Source organism: Thamnophis elegans, chromosome 2, assembly GCF_009769535.1.
Source record: "Thamnophis elegans isolate rThaEle1 chromosome 2, rThaEle1.pri, whole genome shotgun sequence".
Classification (NCBI taxonomy): domain Eukaryota; kingdom Metazoa; phylum Chordata; class Lepidosauria; order Squamata; family Colubridae; genus Thamnophis; species Thamnophis elegans.
The window spans coordinates 35331390-35356022 of record NC_045542.1 but is presented as its reverse complement, the minus strand read 5'-3'; the positions used below and the strand labels follow the sequence as shown (position 1 = coordinate 35356022).

Below are 24633 nucleotides of genomic sequence, written 5' to 3'. Positions count from 1 at the left end.
CGATCAAGATTTCATATATGAATTCTGAAATATAAAAAGTTTACTATTCACTGGAAAATGGAATGTATGTGATATGTGAGTATATGTATGAAATCTCTTTGGAATCATTATCCTTGAAGCAATATGGCATCTGTAAATTGTCAAGTAGTGTTCTGACCTAGGCTTCCCAAGGTCATGAAGCAGACTCCTTATAAAATTACCTGATAAAACCTTTTTTATTTAGGTTAAAGTTAATTCCTCTCCAGCAAAGTCCTGCCAACAGTCTTTCAAGAGATTTCACAACTACAGACCTTTATCAGGCTTTGAGAGCTGCCAGGCCGATATCTTCCAAACGCCACTCCGTAGCAGACAAGAAGTCAGGAACAGAGCTTTACTCTAATGAATTGAATTAATTGTCTCCTGCAAACTCCACGCCCCTTTCCTTCCTCTTTATTCCCTATGGGAGGGGCCATTCATCGTCCACCTGTGCTTTTATTCCCGAGTCGGCCCTTATTCCTTAGCTGTTCCCTTCCCCTGGCAGCTCTGCACATGTATACACTGGGAACAGGCTCCAGATGTTCTTCTGCCCCACTGATATCCGATTCAGAAGGGAACTGATAACTGGCAGATAGCCCTGGCCTTATCTCTGTCTCCGATGCAGAGAACTCATCAGAACCTTTCCGAGAATCCAGGACTGGCCCATGTTCCTCCCCAACCCCCCCACTGTCTGAGTCTGCTACCAGCTCTGCTGGCTGCTGGCGGGCCACAACAAATAGATGTAACCTTAATTGAATAGCATACTCCATAACTTTTCAATTTTCATAGGATTATTGATGGGTTTTGCTGTACTCACAATACAACTAGTGCTTCAGTTCACTGAGTTTATTGCAGGTTCTTGCTTTGGATCTGACTGTAATGCGCCGTATAGGTGATTTGAGAAATGCTTCAATTTTTTGGAAACTCCTTCCCCTCCCCCCAGTTGTGTTCTGATCACTGTCCTTATTAAGCAAAGACCAGTTTCTATATAGTATTTGTTTGTTCACAGCTGCTGTTATGTTTCTGCTAATTTGTCTTTTAAGGAGAAAATGATGGTAAGAAATGTACGGTATTTCATATATGCAAAGGGTAATTCTGAAAGGAAATTGTCACAATTCTAGGAGGCAGAGTAGAGGCACCCAGATGTGCTGAATACAGGCCAACAATGGTATCCCTCAGCCCTTCCAGAGCTTAGGTGACAAGACTCAAATGTGTCAAAAACTAAATTTGAGTATGGCAGTGAAAGAATTAAAGGCATGATAGCTAAGGTGAGGGGGGGAACTGGGCTACCTCTTTCGCTTGGAACCCTAAGAACATGTTTATTTTCCTGAATGGTTCAAACAGGGCAGTAGGCACCTTCGTTAAAAATTGCAAAGAGGAACAATGGACATAATTTGTGTCTCAGCATTACAATACAAATTGCACCCCTTACGTGTTTCTGTGTGACCTCCTGATGCAAGTATGAAAGGGAAGAGCTTACATTAGCATATCACGATGCACATTTCCTCGTTTTGATGTCGTGATTAGGAACAAATGTCATTAGAACAGAAACTTGAGAAAAGCATTGGAGATAATCCTCTCAATAAAATCAAAGCTGACCTCAGAGCTTTTTTATCCCCTGGAATGCGAAACAACAGTTGCATTAAAAGTATAAAACTAAAATAGATTTCTTAAAGCACTGTTTGTTGAACAAGCTACAGTAGCACTGTTTGCATATGCAGCTATGATGGACTAGTTCACACGTCCTGTTAAATCAAAACCAAACCACATTGATTTAACCTTATGAGTGAATGGTGACTTGGATAATGTAATGCCTCAATGAAAAGTAGCCTCTAAAGACATATCTGTCATAAAATTCATTAAATATACACACCAGGATTCTAAAGTAGTGGAGCCATTTAATAGTTTTGATGAGAAGCCAGCCTCTATCACATGCAGCATTCCTCTTTGAACTTTATTATTGTTGTTGTTTTGTGGCATAAAATGGTTTTGCATCTCCATTAAGCATAAAGGCCAGACAGTGTGGATGAGCAGGCATAGTAATTGCTGGAATTGAACTTTATGTTTTGGGTATGACTTTCCTTTGAACTTGGTTAGTTCTGCTATTCAAAATTCATCTGACCTTTCTGATAAGTATTGCTTACCAGCTCTAACCTCACAGTAAGCTGATGAGGTAGGTTGCTGTGTTCTGATGGGAAAGGAAAAGGAAGGGAAGGGAAGAAAAGAAAGAAAAAGGAAAGGAAAGGAAGGAAAAAGGAAAGGGAAGGGAAGGAAGGAAATCAGTGGGTAGAGAGATGTGTGCATATGTGTGTTTATTTATGACAGAGAGAGAAACAAGACAGATATCTGTTATGATTGGATAGGGATGGGCCTCTGGAGCCTTATCTTTTTTCAGGGAAGACAAGCAACCGAGACATATTTTAGTGTTGTCTTTAAACATAGTAATAAGAACCTTTGATACTGAAAGCCTGTCCTATCACATCCAACTGAATATGCTTCTAATATGAATTAAGACAATGAAAACTACTAAAAAGATGACAGGAAGGAAGCAATCATGCGCAAAAGAAGGCATTTTCTGTCACTCTCTCATCCTCTGCATGCGCATAGACCTGTGTGCGCATGCATGCGCACACACGACACACACACACACAGAGGCTTTGAGGCCCTGTATGCTGCTCAAGCAACCCATGTTCTCCTCATTTTCAAAGGACCAGATCCTGCAGCATATTCCTGCTGTTCTTGCAGTGGTGTCCCTGACTGTAGAAAAAAATGGTACCCGAAAGCCACTTCTGAAAATGTTGCCAAGAAAATTGCGGGGACTTGTCTTTAGAGTCGAGATCGACTCGATGCCCCCCCCCCAAAAAGTAGATGCAGTTCCAGCTCTCAACATCAGGGGTACGCAGTTCATTGGTCTTTTCGCTCTGGCTGATGACTGAGAGAGCATTTCTTCAGACAGACACTGGCTCTTTTTTTTTCTCATCAGATACTGCTCAGCTTTACAAGAAAATTCAAAATCCCTGGAAGTAAAAACTGTTCAAAGGTTTGGCCTTGTCAAATCCATCGGCACAACTGCCATCGTTAAGCATCAGTTCCCCCAAGGGTCTGTTGTACCTCCCCTGAAAAGGTCATCCAGTGCCTGCACAACACGTAGAGAGGAAAGCACGCCAAGAGCACAGCTCCAGTGAGCTCGGCTGGTGCCACTAAAAGGTCCCTCCTTAAGAAGCAGTCTTCTTATCACCAGGAACGTGCAAGGAGAGGGAAGGAATTAGGTGGAGATGGGAACGTGGCCGTCACTGTCTCCACTCCAGCTAGTGACCCAGTCTTTCTTGGTGATGGTGCCTGTCTTCTCCTCGTGAAAAAGCTGGCGCTCCTGGCGGGGAATCTTGATTGCATGGTACTGGGGTAGATTGGCTTTCTCGTAGTGGGCACGTTTGAAGAAACCAAGCTGGAAGAGAGGAAGCCATTTTGGAAATTCAGTGAGGTTGGCACTGCCTTCCATTACCACATGAATGCTAGGAGACGGGTTTTTGAGTTCGGCGGTCAAGCCATAAGCTCCACCCATCAACTGCCATATGTTAACGGCAGCATCTGTTCACACTTCACCTAGTGGGATGGAAGCACACCATGCATTTAGAACAAGGGTCTCCAACCTTGGCAACTTTAAGACGTGTGGACTTTAACTCCCAGAGGTCCTCAGCCAGCTTTCAACTCTGGGAGTTGAAGTCCACATGTCTTAAAGTTGCCAAGGTTGGAGAACCCTGATTTAGAACATAGAGCTTTGGGGACCTTCAAGTTGTGTTGGGATTTCAACTGTCACAAACCTCTGTCAACCTCTGGAAAAATTCTGAGTACAGAAGTCCAATATTTTTCGCACTAAGAAAAATAAGGAACAGACGTATATTGTCCTGCCCTCCCAAAAAATTGGACAAGCTTCCAGCCACCTTCATCAAAACAATGAGAGGAAATGGCATATGTTTTTCTGCTCTGAATTATCTATATATAGATGCTCTGTATAAAAATAAAGAGTGCTTGGATTATAACCTCAATATCCTGCTAATAAATATTATTAGAGGTTTTTTTAAAAAAAATCACATTTCCAGTTTGGACTGCAAATAAGGGAGGGTGACTTTAAGGGATGAGTCTGATCTATTATCAGGATCTCTGATACATGTATAGGCAGGAGGGTTCATTCACCTTAAACTTATCCTTTTGCAATGATATTCAGATCCCCTCCTGTGTGTTCTCCTAGCCCCAAACTAGATGCTAAATCCCATATCCCAGTTTTTGTATTTTAGTGTATACTTCATTAATAACTAGAATTATGGGGAACAACAATTCTTTCCTGCCCAACAGAGTCCTATAGCTCTTATGAAAAATCAGCCAGATCAAATGTACATCGTTTTACAGATGGTGGCAAGAATGCAGATAGAGCTGGATTAGATGAAAATTAAATTATTAAGAGTTGCTCCCATCCACTGGAAACATTGGAATGTATCCTTATATACAGTCAATGTTCCTAGGCATCTTTTGTGTTCTTTCTCACCATGCAATAACTCAAGATTTGAGGGGCTTTGGGTGAGATGCCACTAGAAGGCTCTGTATTATGTTAATACAGCTCTTCCTGGCTACTTTTTATAACTAGCCATTTGTTCTTTAGCCCCATTCAGAAGGGTTTCAACTGAAGCCCCAACCCATTATTCCTGCTCCACCCATCTATCCAGCCCCAGAAGTATATTCTTGAATGTGACTTATGTACAAACATTGGAGTAATACTAATGTTAACACTGATTAACACCAAACAAGCAATCAGGCAATAAGCAATACTCTAATCAAAGAACTACCAATTCAGACAAACGAGCAGTAGATAGACAACAACTCAAGAGAAAACGTTACCCCCCACTAACACTGACACAGCAAACTACTGTATATAAAGAGAGAACAAAACCTACTCCCTTCTACACTGAAGATGTTAGCCAGGTAATGAAGCGTCTGCACAAAAACAATCAAGCTGAGAGAGCACCAAGGACTCCACAGTTCAACCCTGAGCTACAAATTGGGCATGTCTAGTTTAATGAAATGAAGGACTAGGGGTGACATGATAGCCATGTTCCAATATCTCAGGGGTTGCCACAAAGAAGAGGGAGTCAAGCTATTCTCCAAAGCTGGTGAGGGTAGGACAAGAAGCAATGGGTGGAAACTAATCAAGGAGAGAAGCAATTTAGAACTGAGGAGAAATTTCCTGACAGTTAGAACAATTAATCAGTGGAACAGCTTGCCTCCAGAAGTTGTGAATGCCCCAACACTGGAAGTCTTTAAGAAGAGATTGGACAACCATTTGTCTGAAAGGGTTTAGGGCTTCCTGCCTGAGCAGGGGGCTGGACTAGGATACCTCCAAGGCCCCTTCTGTTATTCTGTTAAATATTCTCTTCTATTGGAACTAATGTCCTTCATGCTTTATAAGCACACCTTTCATGCCCCCAGATCGATTCAGAATTATGTTGTGCATATACACATCTTGCCAATGCTTGTAAAGTTTCTAGGCTTTGCCAACTGTTCATAATGCCCTTAATAATCCACCTGTTATTGTACTGCATTCAATATTGAATTACATTGTGTTACACGATGTAACACAACTGTTGAGTTACAACTGTGTGACCTTTAATATTTTTGCATCCCACAGAGCAATAGCACATGCAGACGAGGACTGTAAACCCTCATATCTGTTAGGATGCTGCCAAGTCCTGCAAACATGCTTCCATATATGCTTGGGGACACAGACAATGGGATTGCTGTTTGTGAACACAACATGCACTAGTACTCTTAGGGGGGGGCTTACAGGAACCACATTCCATTACTTGCTATTTCTGTGTCATCGGTGCTCTCACACACTCCAATACACATACAGGGGGAGGGGCAGTTAGGTAGGTGAGACCAGGCATTACCACTAGGCCTCCATGGCCTGCCTGTCTGCATCAGATGGCTGTATCGCCAGCCGGGCCCGGTAATAGTTTGTGGAGTATTTGGAGACCTGGCTGGTCCTCTTGAAGAAGCCACACTGGGAGTTGGGAAAAGTAGGAATAGTATTAGCAGGCTTGCTACACTTCTGCTCCTCAAGGTGAAGCCTTCCTTTAAACGCCCATCAGAGTCCATGGAGGCATTCAAGCAGATACCATCTCCCCACCAAGCTCCGCAAGGGAGTTTTCAGACTTCTGTCAGCAGATACTCCTTTCCCTAGCACAGGGGTCTCCAACCTTGGCAACTTTATGACTTGTGGACTTCAACTCCCAGAATTCCTCAGCCAGCATCTCAGGGGTTGGTTCCTGCCAGTTCTAACTTTTTCTATAGAAGAGGTTCCACAAATCTACAGTGCTGTTTAGAACTGGTTCCAGCTCCCTCCCCTGCCATCCGCACATCATCAAGATGAAGAGTGAGAGGAGGAATTCTGGGAGTTGAAGTCCACAAGTCTTAAAGCTGTTAAGTTTGAACACCCCTGGGTTTTTTTTCTAAAGGGTTAGGGGTACAAGGGTCTTGTAACTTGACAGCTTTAAGACTTGCCTGCTTCAAATGCCAGAGTTTCTGAGCCAACATTTTGGTTGCTAAGCAAGAGTGTTGTTAAGTGAGTTTCACCACATTTTACAAGTTGGCCATGCCCACCCAATCACAAGACTGCCAAACCACTCCCACTCAATCACATGGCTGGCAAGCCATTCCCACCTGGTCACATGACCAGCAAGTCACTCCCCCCGGTCACATGACCGGCAAGCCACTCCCACAAAGCAGGCCACACCTACAGAAGAGGTTCTAAAAAATTTGAAACCCACCACTGCAGCATCTGGCTGAGGAATTCTGGAAGTTGAAGTCCACAAGTCGTAAATTTGCCAAGGTTGGAGACCCCTGCCCTGCCAGATACCGTGAATCCTAGCAGATCAAGAGCAATTGGTTCTGGAAGGATGTAATCACTGGGGCATTTCAGCTACAAAGAGCGGCCTCTAGGGAATGGATGGCTACAGTAGAAATAATCACCATGAAACAGAAGATACGGTTAGACCGCAATTATGGCGGCTTCGGGATATAATAACACTTGGAACTATCACTTGACTGGAGTGACATGTATGTGGCATGTAAAATGCATGCAAGTTTGTAGATACAATTTGCCTTGGTATCAAGGCTATACAGGGACAAGAGGCCCTCTCAGTAGCCACCACAGGCGTTTTCTCTGGCCAGCTCACCTTCCATAAGATGGAGACTAACAGGCCCAGTACTAGGATTCCGGCTAGTACTGCAATGAGGATGATCCACCAGGGCACACCTCGCGTCAAGGCCACAACAGGATCCAAGTAGACAGTCACTGGGATCTGGGGGAAGAGAAATTGTTGGAAAGTGTGAAACGTGTAAGTGGGAACACAGGTTACACTACTGTTAATGAAATAGCCGTTACAGTTTGTGTTCTTCTTTTATATACAAAATCTCATAGCTAATTGAAGAGGTTGATTTGGTCCACCTTCACTTTTGGCCTCAGAGACCCTTTAGCAATAGCCATTGCACTTAAGACTTATATACCGCTTCATAGTGCTTTTACAGCCCTCTCTAAGTGGTTTACAGAGCCTTGTTCTTTTAACGGGCATCACTGATTTGTGAAGCCCTCTACAAAATCTGGCACTTAATGATTTTAGTAACATTTCTCTCCTTTCTAATTCAGGAGCAGTAGGTGATTCAGGAAGGAAGGAAATGGACACCATACAGTTTTTGTGGCTTGGTCCCCTCCAGATGTGTGTTACTTCCGTTCCCATGAGCTTCAGTCGGCATACTGTTTTACCTTATAAGCTGAAAATTATCAAAATGGAAACCCAAGACATTTGGAGGACAACAGGCTGGACAAAATGATACTAAAGTGCTGCAATTTTTGCCTATATTATGCAAGGAAAACATAAAGGGGAAATAAGTTGTGGTAAGACTACACCACCTGGGTCGTGGCATCTCTTAGGACCAGGTTGCGAATAGTGGAGCTCACTGAGATGTTGGCACGAACAATCACTTCTACTGATGTCATATGAGCAAATTCCTAGGAGGAAAAGGAACAGGGTTCAGCATAGTCAAGAGCCACCCAAGTACCCTGCAGGGAAAAGCACAGTCTCTTAGTTCTAACATCACAAAGAATGCAAGCTGTACTTATTCCCGTGTATTACTTGCTGTGTGATATGGAGTTCCCAAACCCTGCGGTACAGGACTACAAGCCACAACATTGACAAAGCTACAGAAGATCCCATAAAGATATTGTGTCATATCATAAAGATATAAGATATCATAAGATATCATAAAGAGTGACTGATGATTCATGATGACTGACTATTATTCTTCTCATCCTTCCTAGTACCTATCTCTTCCCACTTATGAATATAACCATATTGCTTGTATCTTTACAATTTACATTGTTTTATAAAGTATGATTTCCTAGTATGATTTGCTTATTAGTAACCTATGACTATCACTAAGTGTTATATCTTATGATTCTTGATGAATGTATCTTGTCTTTTTATGTCCATTGAGAGCATATGCACCAGACAAATTTCTTGTGTGTCCAATCATTCTTGGCCAATAAAGAATTCTATTCTATTCTATTTTTCTCATCAGCAGATATTGGGTGGGGAAAAGACACTGGGAAATAAACCTACCACAACTTGAAATTATCTTGCATTAAGTCAGCAAGGACAGCAGTGCTTCCTAAGTTTGCTGCTGAGGCTCAATAAAGCTTAATCACAGAGCACCAAAAATATGCTAATACATTAAAACAGTGGCTCTGCTGGCTGGAGAATTCTGGGAGTTGAAGTCCACAAGTCTTAAAGTTGCCAAGTTTGGGAACCACTGCATTAAAACATACTTTTCTTCAACTCAAGAACAGGACAACTGTCTGTAAGGAAACACCCTTTGGGTCTATCAGTTTACATCTGAATCTGTTCTTCTAACATCCAACAGGGGGAATCACACTAACCTCCAGGAAGGTGCTGTTCCAGAGACGGGCCCAGATGGTGAGCACAGCTGAACGGTCAAAACTGTAGAGGGGGCATTTGTATAGCAGACATCGAGCAGTGCCCAACACGCAATCCTGAAGCAGGAGGGAGAAAAATGTGATTGAGGATATTAGAGTCAGGAAGGGAAAGATTATCTGACAATCTTGTCTACAGCAGAGATATCCTTCTCCCATGTGGCAGTGTTTTCTATAAAAGGCCCTTCACTGGAATAGCTTTGCAGTGCTGACCATCTGGCTTTCGTGACTCTTTCTGACTGTAATCACAATCACTTGATGCAAGGGTGGCCCACCTGGACCCCTTTAGACCCCATTTTGGCTACGATTTTTGAAAGTTGACAAGATAATTGTCTGTTATACCATAGGTAACAGCTGGAGATGCCAGGGTAAGTCAAAATTAGGCAGATTTAGACACATACATTCACATTCTCCTTTTTTATTTTAAAAAAATTAGTTTATCAAACTACAATATAAAATACAAACAGAAAATAAGGGGAAAATAAAAGAGGGAAAAGGGAAGGGAAAAATGCAGAAATGAAAAAGAAAGAAAAAGTTGACTTCCGACTCCTTTTGGTGCATAGAAGGAGGTAATAGCATAAACCTCAACTTATTACTTTTACATAATACTATAAACTAGCCATTTCTATAATAATACATTCCCATTCTCCTAACTCATTCTACCAATCATCTCTTCCCACCCCACCCCCAAAAATCAGTCCTTGGCCACCAAAGATTGCCCATTTCTGACTTGAAGCCATTTGATTCCTGAATGTTTTTACATTCAGAAAAAAATAAGTTTACAGACTTCATGAATTCCAGGAGTTTCTCTTTATGTTCCATTAACAAAGACACCTTGTTCACCATTTTTTAGAGACTACATCCTCATGATCTCATCTTCGACTTATCCCACAGCCTACCACAGAGGCAGTTGTGATTTGTCTTCAGCTGTTCTGTAAGTGTTTTTCCCCCTTCCCCAACCCAAGACTTTCCCACAGGAACTATCCATAATGCTGTTTTTCACGATATCAAGCATTATGTGGTCAAAACAACAAGGAAAAAAAAACCCGTTGGTTTTTTTCCCCCCCTTTCTATTTTGTAATTTTAACTTTGGAGATAAATTAAAAAATATTTAAAAAATGATGTGGTCAAGATCTGCCCAATTCCTGTTGTCTGCTTTTGCTGTGGCTATGTCTCTTTCTGTCCAGTCACTGGACACTGCCTCCATGACCATTGAGACATGGACTGTGTAATAATGCCTGATTTCCATGTAAGTATTTATTTTCCTAATACCCATCCAGCAAAGTGCCATTCAGGCATTATGCAAACTCCTTATATGAATGGGTTTAAAATTCTTCTGGAAGATCATCTCATTTCAAAATACATGTTTGATCCTTTTCTGAAACATCGCTGAGCCTTTTTAGTCATTAAATAACTAATTCTTTCTGGAGCCAATCTGGAAAAAAAAAACAATTCTGCCTGCCTTATTGGTTTATGAGTTGGAGCAGGAATGTGAGTCCTCCCAATGCACTGAATAAATGAAATCAAGAAATTCACCAACTTCTACCCATAAACTGTCCCTCATTAAGCTTAAGGATCAGGCTAGTTGCAATCTTCATTACCCAAGTAGACTGCATTTTGGTCATTGGGATAGCACATGTTTTCTCAGGATATTTTTCTGCTAATTCCAGGACTCGAGAAAAACACGTTAACCGTGTTGAATCTGTACCCAAGAATATCTGCGCCAAAGTCTTTGACCAGAAAATTTGAGTAATAAGGAAGGAGGGAGAGAGTTTGATTTTTGCAATAGCTACAGACTACATAGCACTCTGTATGGTGCTCTACACTGGGCTACCCTTGAAGTGTATTCAGAAGCTACAACTGGTACAGCAATAACAATGTCACTCAGACTTATATATCGCTTCACAGTGCTTTTCAGCCCTCTCTAAGTGGAGCACAGAGTCAGCCTATTGCCCCTTAACAATCTGGGTCCTCATTTTACCCACCTCGGAACCAGGTGAGTCAACCTTGAGCCAGTGGGAATTGAACTCCTGCAGTGAGCAGTGAGCTAGTCTGCAATACTGCATTCTAACCACTGGGCCACCGTGGCTCTTACAGAATGCTGCGCAGACAGTTCTGAAGGCCCCTTAGGTGGCACATGTAATACCTCTGTTGTGCACACTACACTAGTTGCTAGTCTGCTTCCAGGCCCAGTTCAAGATATTGGTTATCACCTTTAAAGCCCTTTATGTCATGGGTTCAGGGGTATTTGAGGAACTGTCCCACTCGCTCCAGCAAAAGAAGCCTAGTTTGGATCCCATCTGCCAAAGAATTTTGGCTGGCAGGTTCCAGGAGAAAAGCCTTTACTGCTGTGACCTCCACCCTTTGGAATATTCTTCTGTCCAAGCTCAGGTCAGCTCCCACGCTCCTGGCCTTTTATAAGAGCCTTAAAACCTGGCTGTGTTGGCTGGCCAGAGCCCTAATTGGCACACTCTATGCTGGTGTGGCTGATGGGATAGAGAGAAGATCCCCATCCCCATGTCGCCTGTCCTCTTGGGGTTTTTTTTAGTCTTGGGGATCTTCTCTCTATTCCATCAGCCACAACAGCATAGAGTGCGCCAACCAGGACTCTGGCCAGCCAACACAGCCAAGTTTTATTTTTTCTTAATTTTTAATTGTTTTTTTAATAATCTTTTTATTATGCTGTAGGCCACCTAGAGTCACTGTATTTAATTTTTTTTTAAAAAAAACCCACGATTTCTCTTCCAAGTCCAGCTTCTGAAAGCTCTTTTTCAGAAAGTCACAGTGTTGTCATCTTTAGCAGATTTCCTGTACCTTTGCCGCTAATTCCCAGTGGTGGTCAGGGAGACATCAAATGGCATGCAGAGGAATTTACCTGCTTTCAGGGAATTTTCACAGAGGCGGTGTTCAATACACACAAGCTTCACTTACTAAGGTAGCATTTTTTCGTCCTCTCCAATAAGTCAGTGATGGACTGGACATTTCTGCCTGTTCAGTCTCACGTTTCTTCCTTCCTTGAGGAGGTGGTTCCTGAAAAACAACAACATTGGATGAGGGCCACTGCAAACATTTGCTACTTTCTGTTCTCAACAAAACAAAATGAATGTGCAGATAACGGGTTTGCAAAAAGACAAGGATTAGTTCCTGGATTGGCTTTTTTTCCCTTCTTCTTCCCTCTTCCTTTCCCCTCTCCTCCCATTTTCTTTTGGTCATGTCTTTTTCAGTTTGTCAGCCCGTCATTTTTATTGCTGGTACATAAGCTGCTTTGAGAGGTTCAGGGGCTGAAAGTTATAAAGGTTCTTGAGAGAAACAAATAAGCAAATCAATAAATATGTATTAACGTTTTTAATGGATCTTACAGTTATTTCCCCATTAGTGATTTATAGCTTCTTCTACCATCATCCAACCATTGTTGTGCTAATATTACACTACAACTACTACTTGATGTATGGCCGGTCATCTAAAGCCATTCAAACTTACAAGGACCTCAGAAAAGTGATTTACGGCCCATAAAATATTGCTGTTCCCTCCCCTGTCACATGAGCTAATTTTGGGTTCTTGGCAACTGCCTCACATATACAACTGGTTGCCAAGTGCTCCGCAATCATGTGATGGCCATTTGCAATCTTTTCTGCCAGCTTCCCCAGAAAGTCAATGGGGAACTGGCTGGAAAAGATGCAAGCAGATGAGGTAGAGGCGATCTGAAATTGCTCCATGGGCTGCTAGATCTAGCTTTTCCATGAGGAAAACATGCAATGGACAGAATTCTAACTGAACATGAAATGGATTGTCCTTTTGAAAACAGTGCACAACTGAGATATATTTAGCTTTCTGGATAATGCATTTATCCAACCGAGTTACAATAATAATTCCTACAAAAATGACATTTCCCTTTTGCAGATGGATACCCTGAATGGGAAGCATCTGTGGTACAGAGAGGAAATATACTTGCAAAAAGAAACAACAAATGTTTGAAAGGACGGGAAAAACATAAATTCCTTTAAGAGTGCTTTTGATATTATAAACAGTGAAGAGTGTCTGGAATTTGGCACTCCTAAGTATATCTGCCCTTAAAAGTAAGAGAAGGATGTCTACAATTCTCACTAGCTAGCCAATGTATTCCACTGCTACCTGGAATCCATGGTACTTACCAGAGCCAGGCCCAGAGGGTTGGGATTAGGGGTGCAGGTTGAACGATGCTGGGAATGGCTCAACAACTCCATCTTAAGGGGATAGAGAAGCCATTTTCCATTTGAAATTTCATAAGGCCACATGAGGTAGAGGAAGGCAGAGCCCAAGGTACTCAAGGATTGGCCTCTGTTTGAGACCTAGTAGAGGCAAAGAAAGAGATAAGCAACTCAGGAGATCATATTTTCATGGTCAATAACATCTCCCTAATTCAGTATTTGTAGTGGAGCCTTATAATGTGAAAATACAGGAACCGCACACTCACATTTATGAACCGGTAGGGAAGGTAAGTGAATGCTACACCTGAGATGACTACAACACAAAGGTGTTGTAATCATGATACTATATCTCTGCTCTGAAGGCATTAGGATCACTCACCATCACATTGAAGCTCACCGGGCTGCCCACGTCGCTTTCCTTCTTCATGGCACTTTCACCCTTGACCACCCCACTGAAAAAGAGTTGCTTTGGTTTGGGCAGCCTGCAGAGAGATGGATAAAGGTCTCAAGGGATGGAGAGCTAGAAAGTCAGCCATCCACATCCCAGATAGTTCTAGGCCAGTGATGACACACGTGTCATTGGTGACACACCATGCCATTTTTGGTGACATGCCAGGCCTTTGGACCCTCTGGAAGTTGCAGGAGAAGGCCTGGTCTCATGAGGCCTTCAAGACCTCCAAGAAGCATATGAGAATGGGGTTTCCCCACTCTTTTTTTGAGGCCACAAGGCCTGCAAGAGCATTCTCCAAAGCTTCCAGGCCTTGGGCGTCTCGAAGCTGCCTCAAATAGGCATTTCGAAAAATATTTAGACCTATGTAAATATTTGTTTGTTGATCTATTCAATGGCAAATTTAAATAATTTAATGTCATTTATTACTCTTTTCTTAGGAAGTGTTTCTCTTTTGTCCATGTGGGTGTGAGCGTGTGTGTATGTGGGTGTAGGTATGAGACACTCCAGCAGAATCAAGTTGGGAATTTTCTGAAATTTCGACATTCAGCAAATGCCAAATGTCAAGTATTTCTGACCAAAGGTTCACCATCCCAGTCCCAGGCTATTTGGCTGAATGAAAAAGGTAGCTTCTTTCAAGTCATTTTTAATAGCCATGTGAAGCAGAGGTGGTATTCAGCAGGTTCTGACCAGTTCTGGAGAACCGGTAGTGGAAATTTTGAGTAGTTCGGAGAACCAGTAACCTCTGACTGGCCCTGCCCCCATCTATTCTCTGCCTCCCAAGTCCCAGCTGATCAGGAGGGAATGGGGATTTTTCAGTATCCTTCTCCTGCCACGCCCACCATGCCACTCCCACCCACTCCCACAGAACTGGTAGTAAAAAAAAATTGAATCCCACCACTGGTGTGAAGAGAGTCTTGACTAGCAGCGTTATTTTAACCTGAGGGAGGGAAAAAAAGGCCTCATTATTTGGGGCAAAACAAATGCTTCCCAAGTTGTTTTTACCCAGTAATTGAGAGAGGAAGCTCAATGATCACTCGGGCTCGAGCTGCCACTGGGGCCAATGCAGGCTGTTCGGAGATCCTGTGAGGAAGGAAATGTAGGAGTTCAGCAGGGTAAGACTGTGTGCATTGATTTGTGTTCATTAGTTCATATCCTGTCTTTGTTGAGGGGACAGGTCAATTTCTGCTACTCGTATTCAACTTGCTTCCTGACACCCATGCAAACTCGATATGAAGAAGCTCTGCTCTCCTAAATATAGAAAACTCAATGAAATCCAAACTGTGGCTTGGGAATATTTGGATCTTACTTAGTCCCTTAGCATGATTAAATTGTGCAGGGCATTGATGGCGAATCTATGGCGAGCATGTCACAGATGGCACACAGAGCCTTCTCTGCGGGCATGCGAGCTGTCGCCCAAGCTCAGCTCCACCACGCATGCGTGCTCTCCTCCCACTGATCAGCTGATTTTCAGATCTCTGCTGTGCATGTGTGGGGCGCATGCAGGAGATGGTCTTGTGTGCATGCATGGTCGGTGGGTGGGTGGGAGAGCAGTTTTTGGTCCCAGCAGGCTTCAGGGAGGCCTGCTAAGGCTCAAAACAAGGCACAGGAGAGTGCAGCGTGCATGTGCATGGAGAGCACGTGGGGTCACATGCGCACGCTTTCAGCACATGATGGCAAAAAGGGTAGCCATCACTGGTGTAGGGAATGGGGACCACCCACAGAGGAATAAAAAATACCAGAACTGTGATTGCAACCACCCAATTAAAGCTCCTCTCCTTTTTACATGCAGTGCACATAAAGAAAGGGCCAGGGATGTATTTGAACACATGGGCATGATCTGTAGAGAGTCAAGGGGATGACCTTGAAGGAAGCATGCTATTGTTACATAAGCGAGGAAGACTGAAACATTCCTTAAATCCTGAGAAACAAGATGGTTTTTGGAAGAGATTTCAGAAAGAAATGACTTACGTTGTCAATTCTAGGTTTACTTCCAGTTCTGTGGTCTCCAAGGTAATGCCTGAGGTACTCAGAACAAGGTAGAACCGAAACTGGAGGTAGAAAGAAGAGAAGAAAGAGGGTTGGAAGAAAGAGTTCTAGAGGAGTGAAGGAAACTCTGTTTTGCAGAGAGAATAACAAAGAGAAACTGCCCTTCACCTGTGCTCCACGTTTCATGGGGTTGCCAAGTTCACATTCCACATGTGTAGCATTAGTGTTAGACACACAGGTTGGGATCTTCTCCTATAAAAAGTAAGAAAGGTTCAAGTACAATCAGTCTTTGTATATCTGGATTCTTATGTACCAGCATCTTACTCTTCCAAAATCTGGCAATTGAGGGAATGGAGAAAAATATATTTATTTATTTATTTATTTATTTATTTATTTTATTTGTCTTGTATGCCACCCACTCCCGAAGGACTCCGGGAGCCAAGATTGGACCTAACAGAACGTTAGGAACTTGTGTAGCCTTTTTTTCTCGCTTGTGTGAGAATGTCCTTGCATTTGAGAAAGTATCAAGAATTTCAAAATATATTATCTACCTTTCTCCAAACTATGAAAAAAGCATTTAAATATTCGGAATCTGCATTTGAATGAATACATACAGCCCTGAGGAAGAAGCAGTAGCACTTCTATGACATTATCAGAATGATACCATTGTTTTACTACAGATCTGTGGTAGAAGGAGTGATATTAAGATTACGGAGATTGGCATGGTAAACAAAGCAACCCAAATGGTATATTATAACCCTGTAAATGGAATGATAAATGTGTAAGATTGATGAATGTAAAAAAGAATAATAACTATGTGAATGTATGCCTATAATTGTATATAAACAAAAAACAAAAAAACTTTTCCAGAAAAAAAGGAAAAAAATAAGAATATGGATATTGGCAAAAAAACCCACAATATATTGAAATGTTGAATAATTAAGGAAAAATTACAATTCAACAAAATATGTGTATTACTACTAAAAGTCTATAAGATTATTAATTGTGTTGAATATGAAGGGTGTTGCTTTATTTGTATTAAAATGTAACTATGGTTCCACACTGTTCAAACACAACAATGTGTTTGTAAAAAAATAAAAATAATAATTAAAAAAAAAGAATGATACCATTGTTCAAAATCACACTTGCCAGTGCTTTTTTAAATAATGCAAGCACAATCCTACTTTATCCACTTCTCCTCTAAAACTCCTCTAAAACTGAGAATGCTCCAATGCAACTCTCATTTGGCCCTATCATCATCCTCATAGCTTCTGGGCTTTATAATTGTGCAACTCTCTATGGGTCTCTGTTATCCTGGTACAACCCTCGCTGCCCCCAGAAGCATTCTCCCCTTGCCTCTGCCACCTTAACAATAGTATCTTTAGTCATAGCCCACAGAGCTATACATTCCATCTCTGTGTTGTAACTCCAACATGCCAGCCCAGCTGGAATCCTTCTTCAAATCCCACCTACAGCACCGCTAATTCCCAAACCCAGATGTTGTACAGTGTTTAACAATCTGTTCCACAGTCTCATGCAGTCCCTTGAGAACCACATCTTTAAACTTCACTCAGCTTTCCATCTCAGGGGACACTGCCATCTCTCCAACATCGTTAGGTTTCTGGCAGTCAAGCGGCCCTCCCAGACTGGCCCTTCCCATGACTCTCCCCATGGGCTACACCGTGCAGCATTTTCCAAAAGGTACCGTTGCATTGTAGTGCCGCAAACTAGCGTAAGTTAAAGTAGATGGCAGTGAGATAAGCAGCATGGCTTCATGGGCATCGTCTCCATCCCGCTGTGGCTCATCAGCGACTGAAGGAAAGTTGGTGATAGAGATTCCAAGGGCGATGCCTTTCTGATCACTCATGGAAAAAACGTCCAAGCCGTCATCACCTCTGGAGGAAAGAAACAAAGGTCATATATGAAATATTGATCTAATGTAATTATGGCAAGTTAGGAAACAGTCAAAATGAGAGTTTCTAATTGGATTGGCTCTTGTTAACCTAAGCCAGGGGTTTGATATCATTGAGGGCTGCATCAGGGTTGTGTTTGACCTCGGGAGGGTGAGGGGGGCATGACCAGCTTGACGTCACTTGTGTCGCGATGGCCTCTTGCAATCCTCTGCCAGTGAAAACAGAGCTTGGGGGGCTGCATGCACCCTCCCACCCAAGCTCCGCTTTTGCTGGCAGAGGCTGCAGGAGGCCATTGCAGCCGAAAACGGAGCTCAGGAGGGCTGCGCATCTTCTTTGGCACATCAGCTACATTGATAGTTCTAGATCCTAAGAGAATCTTGAGATATAACATCCACTGTTACCATCCAATGGGAATTTGGATTTTGTTCATACCTGGGTAGAGGTTGGAATACAGCATCATCAACACGAGAGTAGAACTTGTATTTCAGCTGCAGGTTGCTTTGGCAGATTTTATCCTCCCCACATCCTTGCTTGAGGAAATTGACCTGCAGGAACACAGGTATTCAAAGTCAAACAACACGGCTAGAAGGGGAAGTAAGAGGAATTCTGCAAGGTTTGACAAAGGATTGGGATCAAGCTCCAACTGACTCAGAGCATAGTGAGTAGACAAGGCTGCTCCTTTGATCTCCTAAGACCATGATAGTGAACCTATGGCACGCGTGCCACAGGTGGCACGCAGAGCCCTTTCTGTGGGCGCACCAGCTGTCGCCCCAGCCCAACTCCACTGTGCATGTGTGCGTGCCTCCTGGTGGCCAGCTAGTCTTTGGGTCTCTGGCACATATGCTCGGGGGGCCAGGTTGCATGCATGGGAGATGCTCGTATTGCATTTTTAGGGCCTCATGCAGTGTCCTTGCGCCCCTTTGGTTCCTGGAAGGCCTCCTGCACCAACCTGGAAACCAAACTGAGGCGCTGGAGGGACATGCAAGGTCCCCCTGTGCCCCGTTTTGGGCCTGGAAAGCCTCCTGCACCAACCTGGAAGCCAAAAATGGGCGGAGGGGGGACATGCATAGGGAGGCAGGGAGTGTGGGGGGTTGTGCACGCATGTGTGGGTGCTGGGGCCCCAGGGAAGCCGCATACGCATTGCATTATGGGTCCGGGTGTGCACATGCGTTTTTGGCATGCAACGACAAAAAGGTTAGCCATCACTGTCCTAAGAAATGTGTCTTTGTTAGCTATTGGCTACAAAGGATCCTGGCATCTTCTGATTGCAAACTTATTGGGCATCCCCATCAAACTGCAAATATTGGCCCCAAAAGCAACATGCTTAATTGAGTCATGAGTCATGCAAACAGGAAAACTGGCAACTGTAATGGATACAAATGAGGCTACCATTATAATAAGGGAATAGATGATGCCATTATTGCAGATTATCTCCTTAGAAAGCAGCGATAAAATTTAGCAAGCTGTGACTAACTGACTTTTTGTTATTCTTTAAACACAGCGACATCATCGCCCAACTAAACTGTAATATAATACATATAAAAATAGCAAAAGGCGCATTGAACAGCAAGAGAAACTCTTGTCTTTTAAACAGGCTTGAATCATCCCCTTTCCCCCAGAAACCCTAGGGCCGCTATAATAAAATGCGTAATTAATTGAAACACATAATTTGTGTTTAAAAGTTCCTGCAGTTTGCCCGAGGTGAAGTGGGGGAGGGATATTGCAATTTCATGCTACTTTTTTTTAAAGCCTTCAGTAGCTTATGACATGACTAGCAACTATGATATGCTTTGTGAAGCGCTATATACATTGTACACTGCTTTGGAAGAATGTGACACACACGCAAATAAATCCATAACTCTATATACAAAAAGAAAAACCTGGGCCAGCCACAGATTTTTCTTATGTGACCCCTTATCTTCGGCTGTTTGTTCAACCTTATAACAAAGGGATTCTGAAACAGTAATAACAATGAGTAATAGATCCTGCTTTCTCTCCTAGTTAACCAGTGAACAAGGGGGTGGGGGAACCTCTCCTTCACATAACCTTGTCCTCGGATGCTTGCCTACCTCAATCCTCTGAGAGTTGTGTGGCACAGCATTCAGTACAGGCAAGAGAGGCCCCAGGGTGCCCCCCGGGATCTGGCGTCTGCTGTGGCCATGCTTGATGTTATAGGTCATCATCACAACAATGGGATGGAGCTTGTCCCGGACTTGCTCCTATAATAAAGACAATCACAATATACGCTGTGTCAGGCCTGCAGCCATATTCCTTTTGGATCTTTGGCCTGCCACACTTTCTATTATTCTACTATGCCGTTTCTATTGGGGGGAAATGGGAAGGGGGATGGTACCGAGTTAAATGCTATGTAGCCAAAATAAAATTCCTTTCTAGAATCCAAGGTCATCCTTTGTCTCTACACCTCTGCACCTGACCGGAACTGAATGGGTGGAACTGCCAGCATGGTAGTGGGAGATTGGACCATGCAATGGACTTGTGGTTGTGGGGGCAAGGTCTTGAACTTTCAAGTGGGTGGGGAAAACCAGGAAGCCTTCAGATTCAGGAAGCTTTCAGATTTCCCAACATGGCTTTCTTAATAAATTGGAACTTTGAGCAATACTTTGCCTTGGACTCTGATTTAATCTTGGATGCAATTTGGAACCCTGACACGTTGCTTCCCTAGCAACAATTTTAGAATGCAATTTTCCAAATGTTTAATCGTAGTATAGTCAAAAGCCAAAAGTGACTTTGAACTGCTCCTGTCTGGAAATGGAGTCCTTCTAATCTAAGGGCTCCAAAATAACGTTTGGAACAAATTCCTTTTCCGAGCTGCTCTTCTGGAACACTTGGAATGGCCTATTCCAAGGAGGAATGATCTTGGAATATTTTATGACAAATTTTACATATCTTAAATTTCTCCCTGTTACTTAGTTCCTCTGAGTGCCATGGTGACAAGAGGCCACAGCTGTGAATTCATAGCCAATATTTCAGGCAGGATGTGGTGGCTAATAACAGGCTGTTAAAAACGTTAGGGTGCAAAAGCTTAATTGCATGGGGGAATTGCAGGAATCAGTGCAATATGGTAAAACCTGAATGCAGATGGGTCTTATAGGTTGGTTTGTTGTTTGGATGTTAAGAACTGGGCCAAGAATTTGTAATTTAGTCATTGTGCTGGACTTCTTAGACAAAACATGGGATGATCTGAATAAAACAGCTTCCTAATGAAGGTATTTTAAAAGGAGTTAAATAAGTGAAAAATCTTGAAACAGAGGCTAGGTCCAACAGCGTGTTTGTGGACAAAGGACTCTTGCTGTCTACCCCCGCCCTCTAATTTGCTTTGGAGGCTTGAGAGATCTATCGAGAAAGAGGAAATACCATTGTGTAAGTAAAGATTCACTGACATAACCCTGGATGCAGGCCATATTTTATAAATGGAAATTAAACATTCAAAAAGGAGCCTGAAATAAATCAAGCCTTCCCTCCCACCTACAGAATAGCCAAGGATAGAAAATCCTATGTTGTTGGAACAAAGATCTTGTTCACTCAAGGAATTTTATGACTACTGTTATCCAAAATCTACCACAAGCACCCTGACTTACTTGGCTCTTTTTCAAATTCAGCTGGTGATTACAGAGAAGCTTCAAATACATGGAGGCAGGTTCTGTGTACCTTCATAGGGCAAACTACCTACCTTCCATCTTTTTATTTCCAAGTTGTTCCATCAACAGCAAAAGGCAAAATGGGGAACTGCTTATGTCAACCCAGAATAGTATCCTGGATCTCGTAAACCACATATATTTTTTATTTATTTATTTTGTCAAACATGTACAAGACAACAGGTATAGGTATAAACATGTACATGAACAAAGGAAATGAGTACAAACAAATGGGGACAGTAGGACAGGGAGGGTAGGCATGCTGGTGCACTTATGCACGCCCATGGGGTGAGGTCCACAGTAGACAGTTTGAGGTTGAAGCTGTGAGGGTTTGAGGATGTAACAACGGAGTCAGTAGAGCATTCCAGGCGTTGACCACTCTGTGCCTGAAGTTGTATTTTCTGCAATCGAGTTTGGAGCGGTTTACCTTGAGTTAGTATCTATTGTTTGCCCGTGTGTTATTGAGGTTGAAGCTGAAGTAGTATTTGACAGGTAGGATGTTGTAGCAGACAATTTTATGTACTATGCTTAGGTCACACCATAGGTGACGTAGTTTCAGGTTGTCCAAGCCCAAAATTTGGAGCCTGGTGGCATAAGATATTGTGCCACCAGGCTCCATTGTGAGCAGAGGAATGGAGTACTCTTCTCGTAAAATACCTCTGGACCCGCTCAATTGTATTAATGTTCGATATGCAGTGTGGATTCCAGGCAGACGAGCTGTATTCGAGAATTGGTCTGGCAAAGGTTTTGTATGCCATATATTAAGCCAGCTTCTTTTATGGCTCATTTAGAGCAGACCAAGGAAAGCTACTTAGATGCTTACATTTTTTAAAGTCACCTACTTTTTAGGTGGCTTACAGAAATCAAGAGCTAAGAGAGACCCAGAAAGATTGGCTATGACACTCACCTTCAAATGCAGTGTGGTCTTTGTGCAAGCCTTTGATTGTTGTTTGGGCAGCTCCAGTATTCCAGAGTACTGATACTCAAGGTCTTTGGGCTTCTGAGGTCGGAAGAAGACTCTAGAAGGTTTTCCTTGTTGCCGGCGGTCACCATCAGCCTCAAAACTGTACTCAAGTCCTAGGGGAAGAAGGAGAGGCAGAGGAGAAGGTGAAAGAAAAGAGATGAGAAGTTATTTCTAGTAGTGTCCAAATTTAGTTTGTTGAAGTCTTCTATTCTTTAAGCAGGATTCCCTTGCCCAATTTTAAGAGGCTGATCAACTACACAAGCCATAGGATATAGTGATCAACTACAATGGGACTAATTATCTAACACCTTTAGGATTTAGGTGTTGAAACAGCAACACAAAACCAAGGCTATAAGAGTATTGAAAAGCCAAGAAACTTGAAAAGTTCCATACAATACTCACTGATGGGTGGGCTATAGCTTGAAGGGTTGGCTGTATAGATGAAACAGGCTTGTATTTCGAAACTGCTAAAGAAAGCAGAAAGAAAGAAGAAAAGTACGCCCTGACCTTTTAAAAACAAATTATTTACACCACCATCACAATGGCCCGGCAACACAATTCAACCTTTTGGTTCTCATGACGTTGTTCTCTTCTTACTCCAGGACAAGAATTTACAAATTTTATTCTCCTGGTTTCTGTACTGCTTGCCAATCACAAAGCACACAATCCTAAAAATGCTCATTCAGCAATGGAAGATTTTTAGCTTGGGCTATGTGGCAACTAAACTCAAAGTGGTTTGAAACATAATGCAAAGAGCGGGTCCGTATTACATCTATCAAGTCTGTTTTTTTCCTGGGATTGTAATGAGCAGGCCCAGAAAAAGCATCATACAGTAGAACCTCTGGTCACAAATGTTTCTGACCGCAATCAAATCGGGTTCCAACCAAAACCTTCACTACTTTTTTTGTGTGGCCGATTTCCCCTTCCACGCCATTTTTTTTGTAAGTGCCAAATTTTCAAAATTAGGTTCAGTCACGACCAAATCGGGTTGCGACCAAAGTTATGGAACAAATTATAGTCATGGCTAGAGTTTCTACTGTACATCTTTTCTTTTTTTAATCATAGAACAGTTCTCTACCTATGATCCGCGAAGGCTTGAAGAAATGTTATGATTTAAATCTTGAATAAAGTCTTGGGGGCTCCGTGGCCATGGTCTATGGCTACAAAAGATATTTAAAGGGGGCCCATGGTGAAGAAAAGGTTGAGAACCACTACTGTAGAATATTCCTTGAAACAGTATCAAAGCTACAGGCATATTCATGAAACATCTGCTCGGGGTTTGCAAAAAGGAGTAGGAAGGGTTGCAGAAGCAAGGAGATACAATCAAGGAAGAGGAGATTGTCCTCACCAGATGCCCTCCATAAAGCGGCAGTTAACATTCTCCAAGTCGACATTTTGGGGGTTGGCAGTGATATTTCTGGAGATATGGACGACAGGTCGAGATCTAAAAAGTACATTGGATAGCAGTAAGAAACTAAGTCGGTTGCAGACAGCGAAGCTCACTGAAGCCCAAAATGTTTAATACAGGTGAGTTCTGACAGCATTCAGCAATGCTCAAATCCCTAACTACACATCCAAATGGGATGGAAACCTTCTCACACTTATGGCAGAGATACAATATGGTCCTTTATGTCCCTGTCGTGTTTTCCTCAAATCTATTTCCAGCTGTAACTATAACAGTAAGAGATGACAGTCATATAGGTTACATACAGATCTAATTATAATTGATGGTGAAATTCCCAAACCCATCTCCTTCTTGTGCTCAGAGCATTTCTTTTACATAATAGTTTCGCTGGTAGCCCATACTGTAAATATATCCTGGTATTCTGGGCTTTATCAATAGCCCACCCTTGTTATGATATTTGCTACTCCTAGAATCTACACTCGTTTCTCTGTGGCAGACTGCAACTCGTTAAGATTTTTGTCCTGCTTATTGTATATAGGAGCTCACATTGTTCCATCCTCCCGTTTTTCTCCACAAGACCATCCTTGTTTGTCGGCCGGAAGTCACCCAAGGAGCTTCCCTTTAAGCAATTTGATTATTAAAGATCATTTCTCTACTCCCCCCCCTGCCACGTTTACCTGTACAATACTACCGTGTCGGACAGCGAGCCCACTAGGAGATCTGGATAAAAGTTGCCATCAATATCCAGCCCTCCAGAAAAGGAATAGCCAAACATCTTGATGCCGACACTCTCCCCAGTCAGGATCTACAGAGATCAAGGGTGTCGTAATCAGAAGAAAGTAATGATGATAAATAGAGGCAGGATGGGCTGCTACGGGTTTGCCCAGGTTTGGGAGAACCCATAGCTAACGTTATGGCAGGTTCAGAGAACCTCCAAATCCCAACCCTGACTGGCCCCTCCCACCCCACCCCTCCCAAGAGTCTCCATGCAGCCCATTTTGGATGTGAGGTAA

General features: G+C 42.7%; 1 protein-coding gene across 1 annotated transcript in view; it reads right to left on the bottom strand.

Moving 5' to 3' along the window:
* Positions 1 to 1911: 1911 nt before the first annotated feature.
* ITGA7 (integrin subunit alpha 7) overlaps positions 1912 to 24633 on the bottom strand; it is a 65910-nt gene continuing 43188 nt past the window's right edge. The window contains 17 exon segments of the mRNA XM_032212174.1: positions 1912 to 3460; positions 7245 to 7370; positions 7979 to 8077; positions 9005 to 9118; positions 11990 to 12088; positions 13210 to 13386; positions 13625 to 13727; positions 14699 to 14776; positions 15665 to 15744; positions 15851 to 15934; positions 17388 to 17577; positions 18028 to 18140; positions 19665 to 19814; positions 22159 to 22328; positions 22618 to 22682; positions 23564 to 23659; positions 24298 to 24425. Of these exon segments, the coding sequence (XP_032068065.1) occupies positions 3281 to 3460; positions 7245 to 7370; positions 7979 to 8077; positions 9005 to 9118; positions 11990 to 12088; positions 13210 to 13386; positions 13625 to 13727; positions 14699 to 14776; positions 15665 to 15744; positions 15851 to 15934; positions 17388 to 17577; positions 18028 to 18140; positions 19665 to 19814; positions 22159 to 22328; positions 22618 to 22682; positions 23564 to 23659; positions 24298 to 24425 (2052 nt within the window). The 3' untranslated portion in view covers positions 1912 to 3280.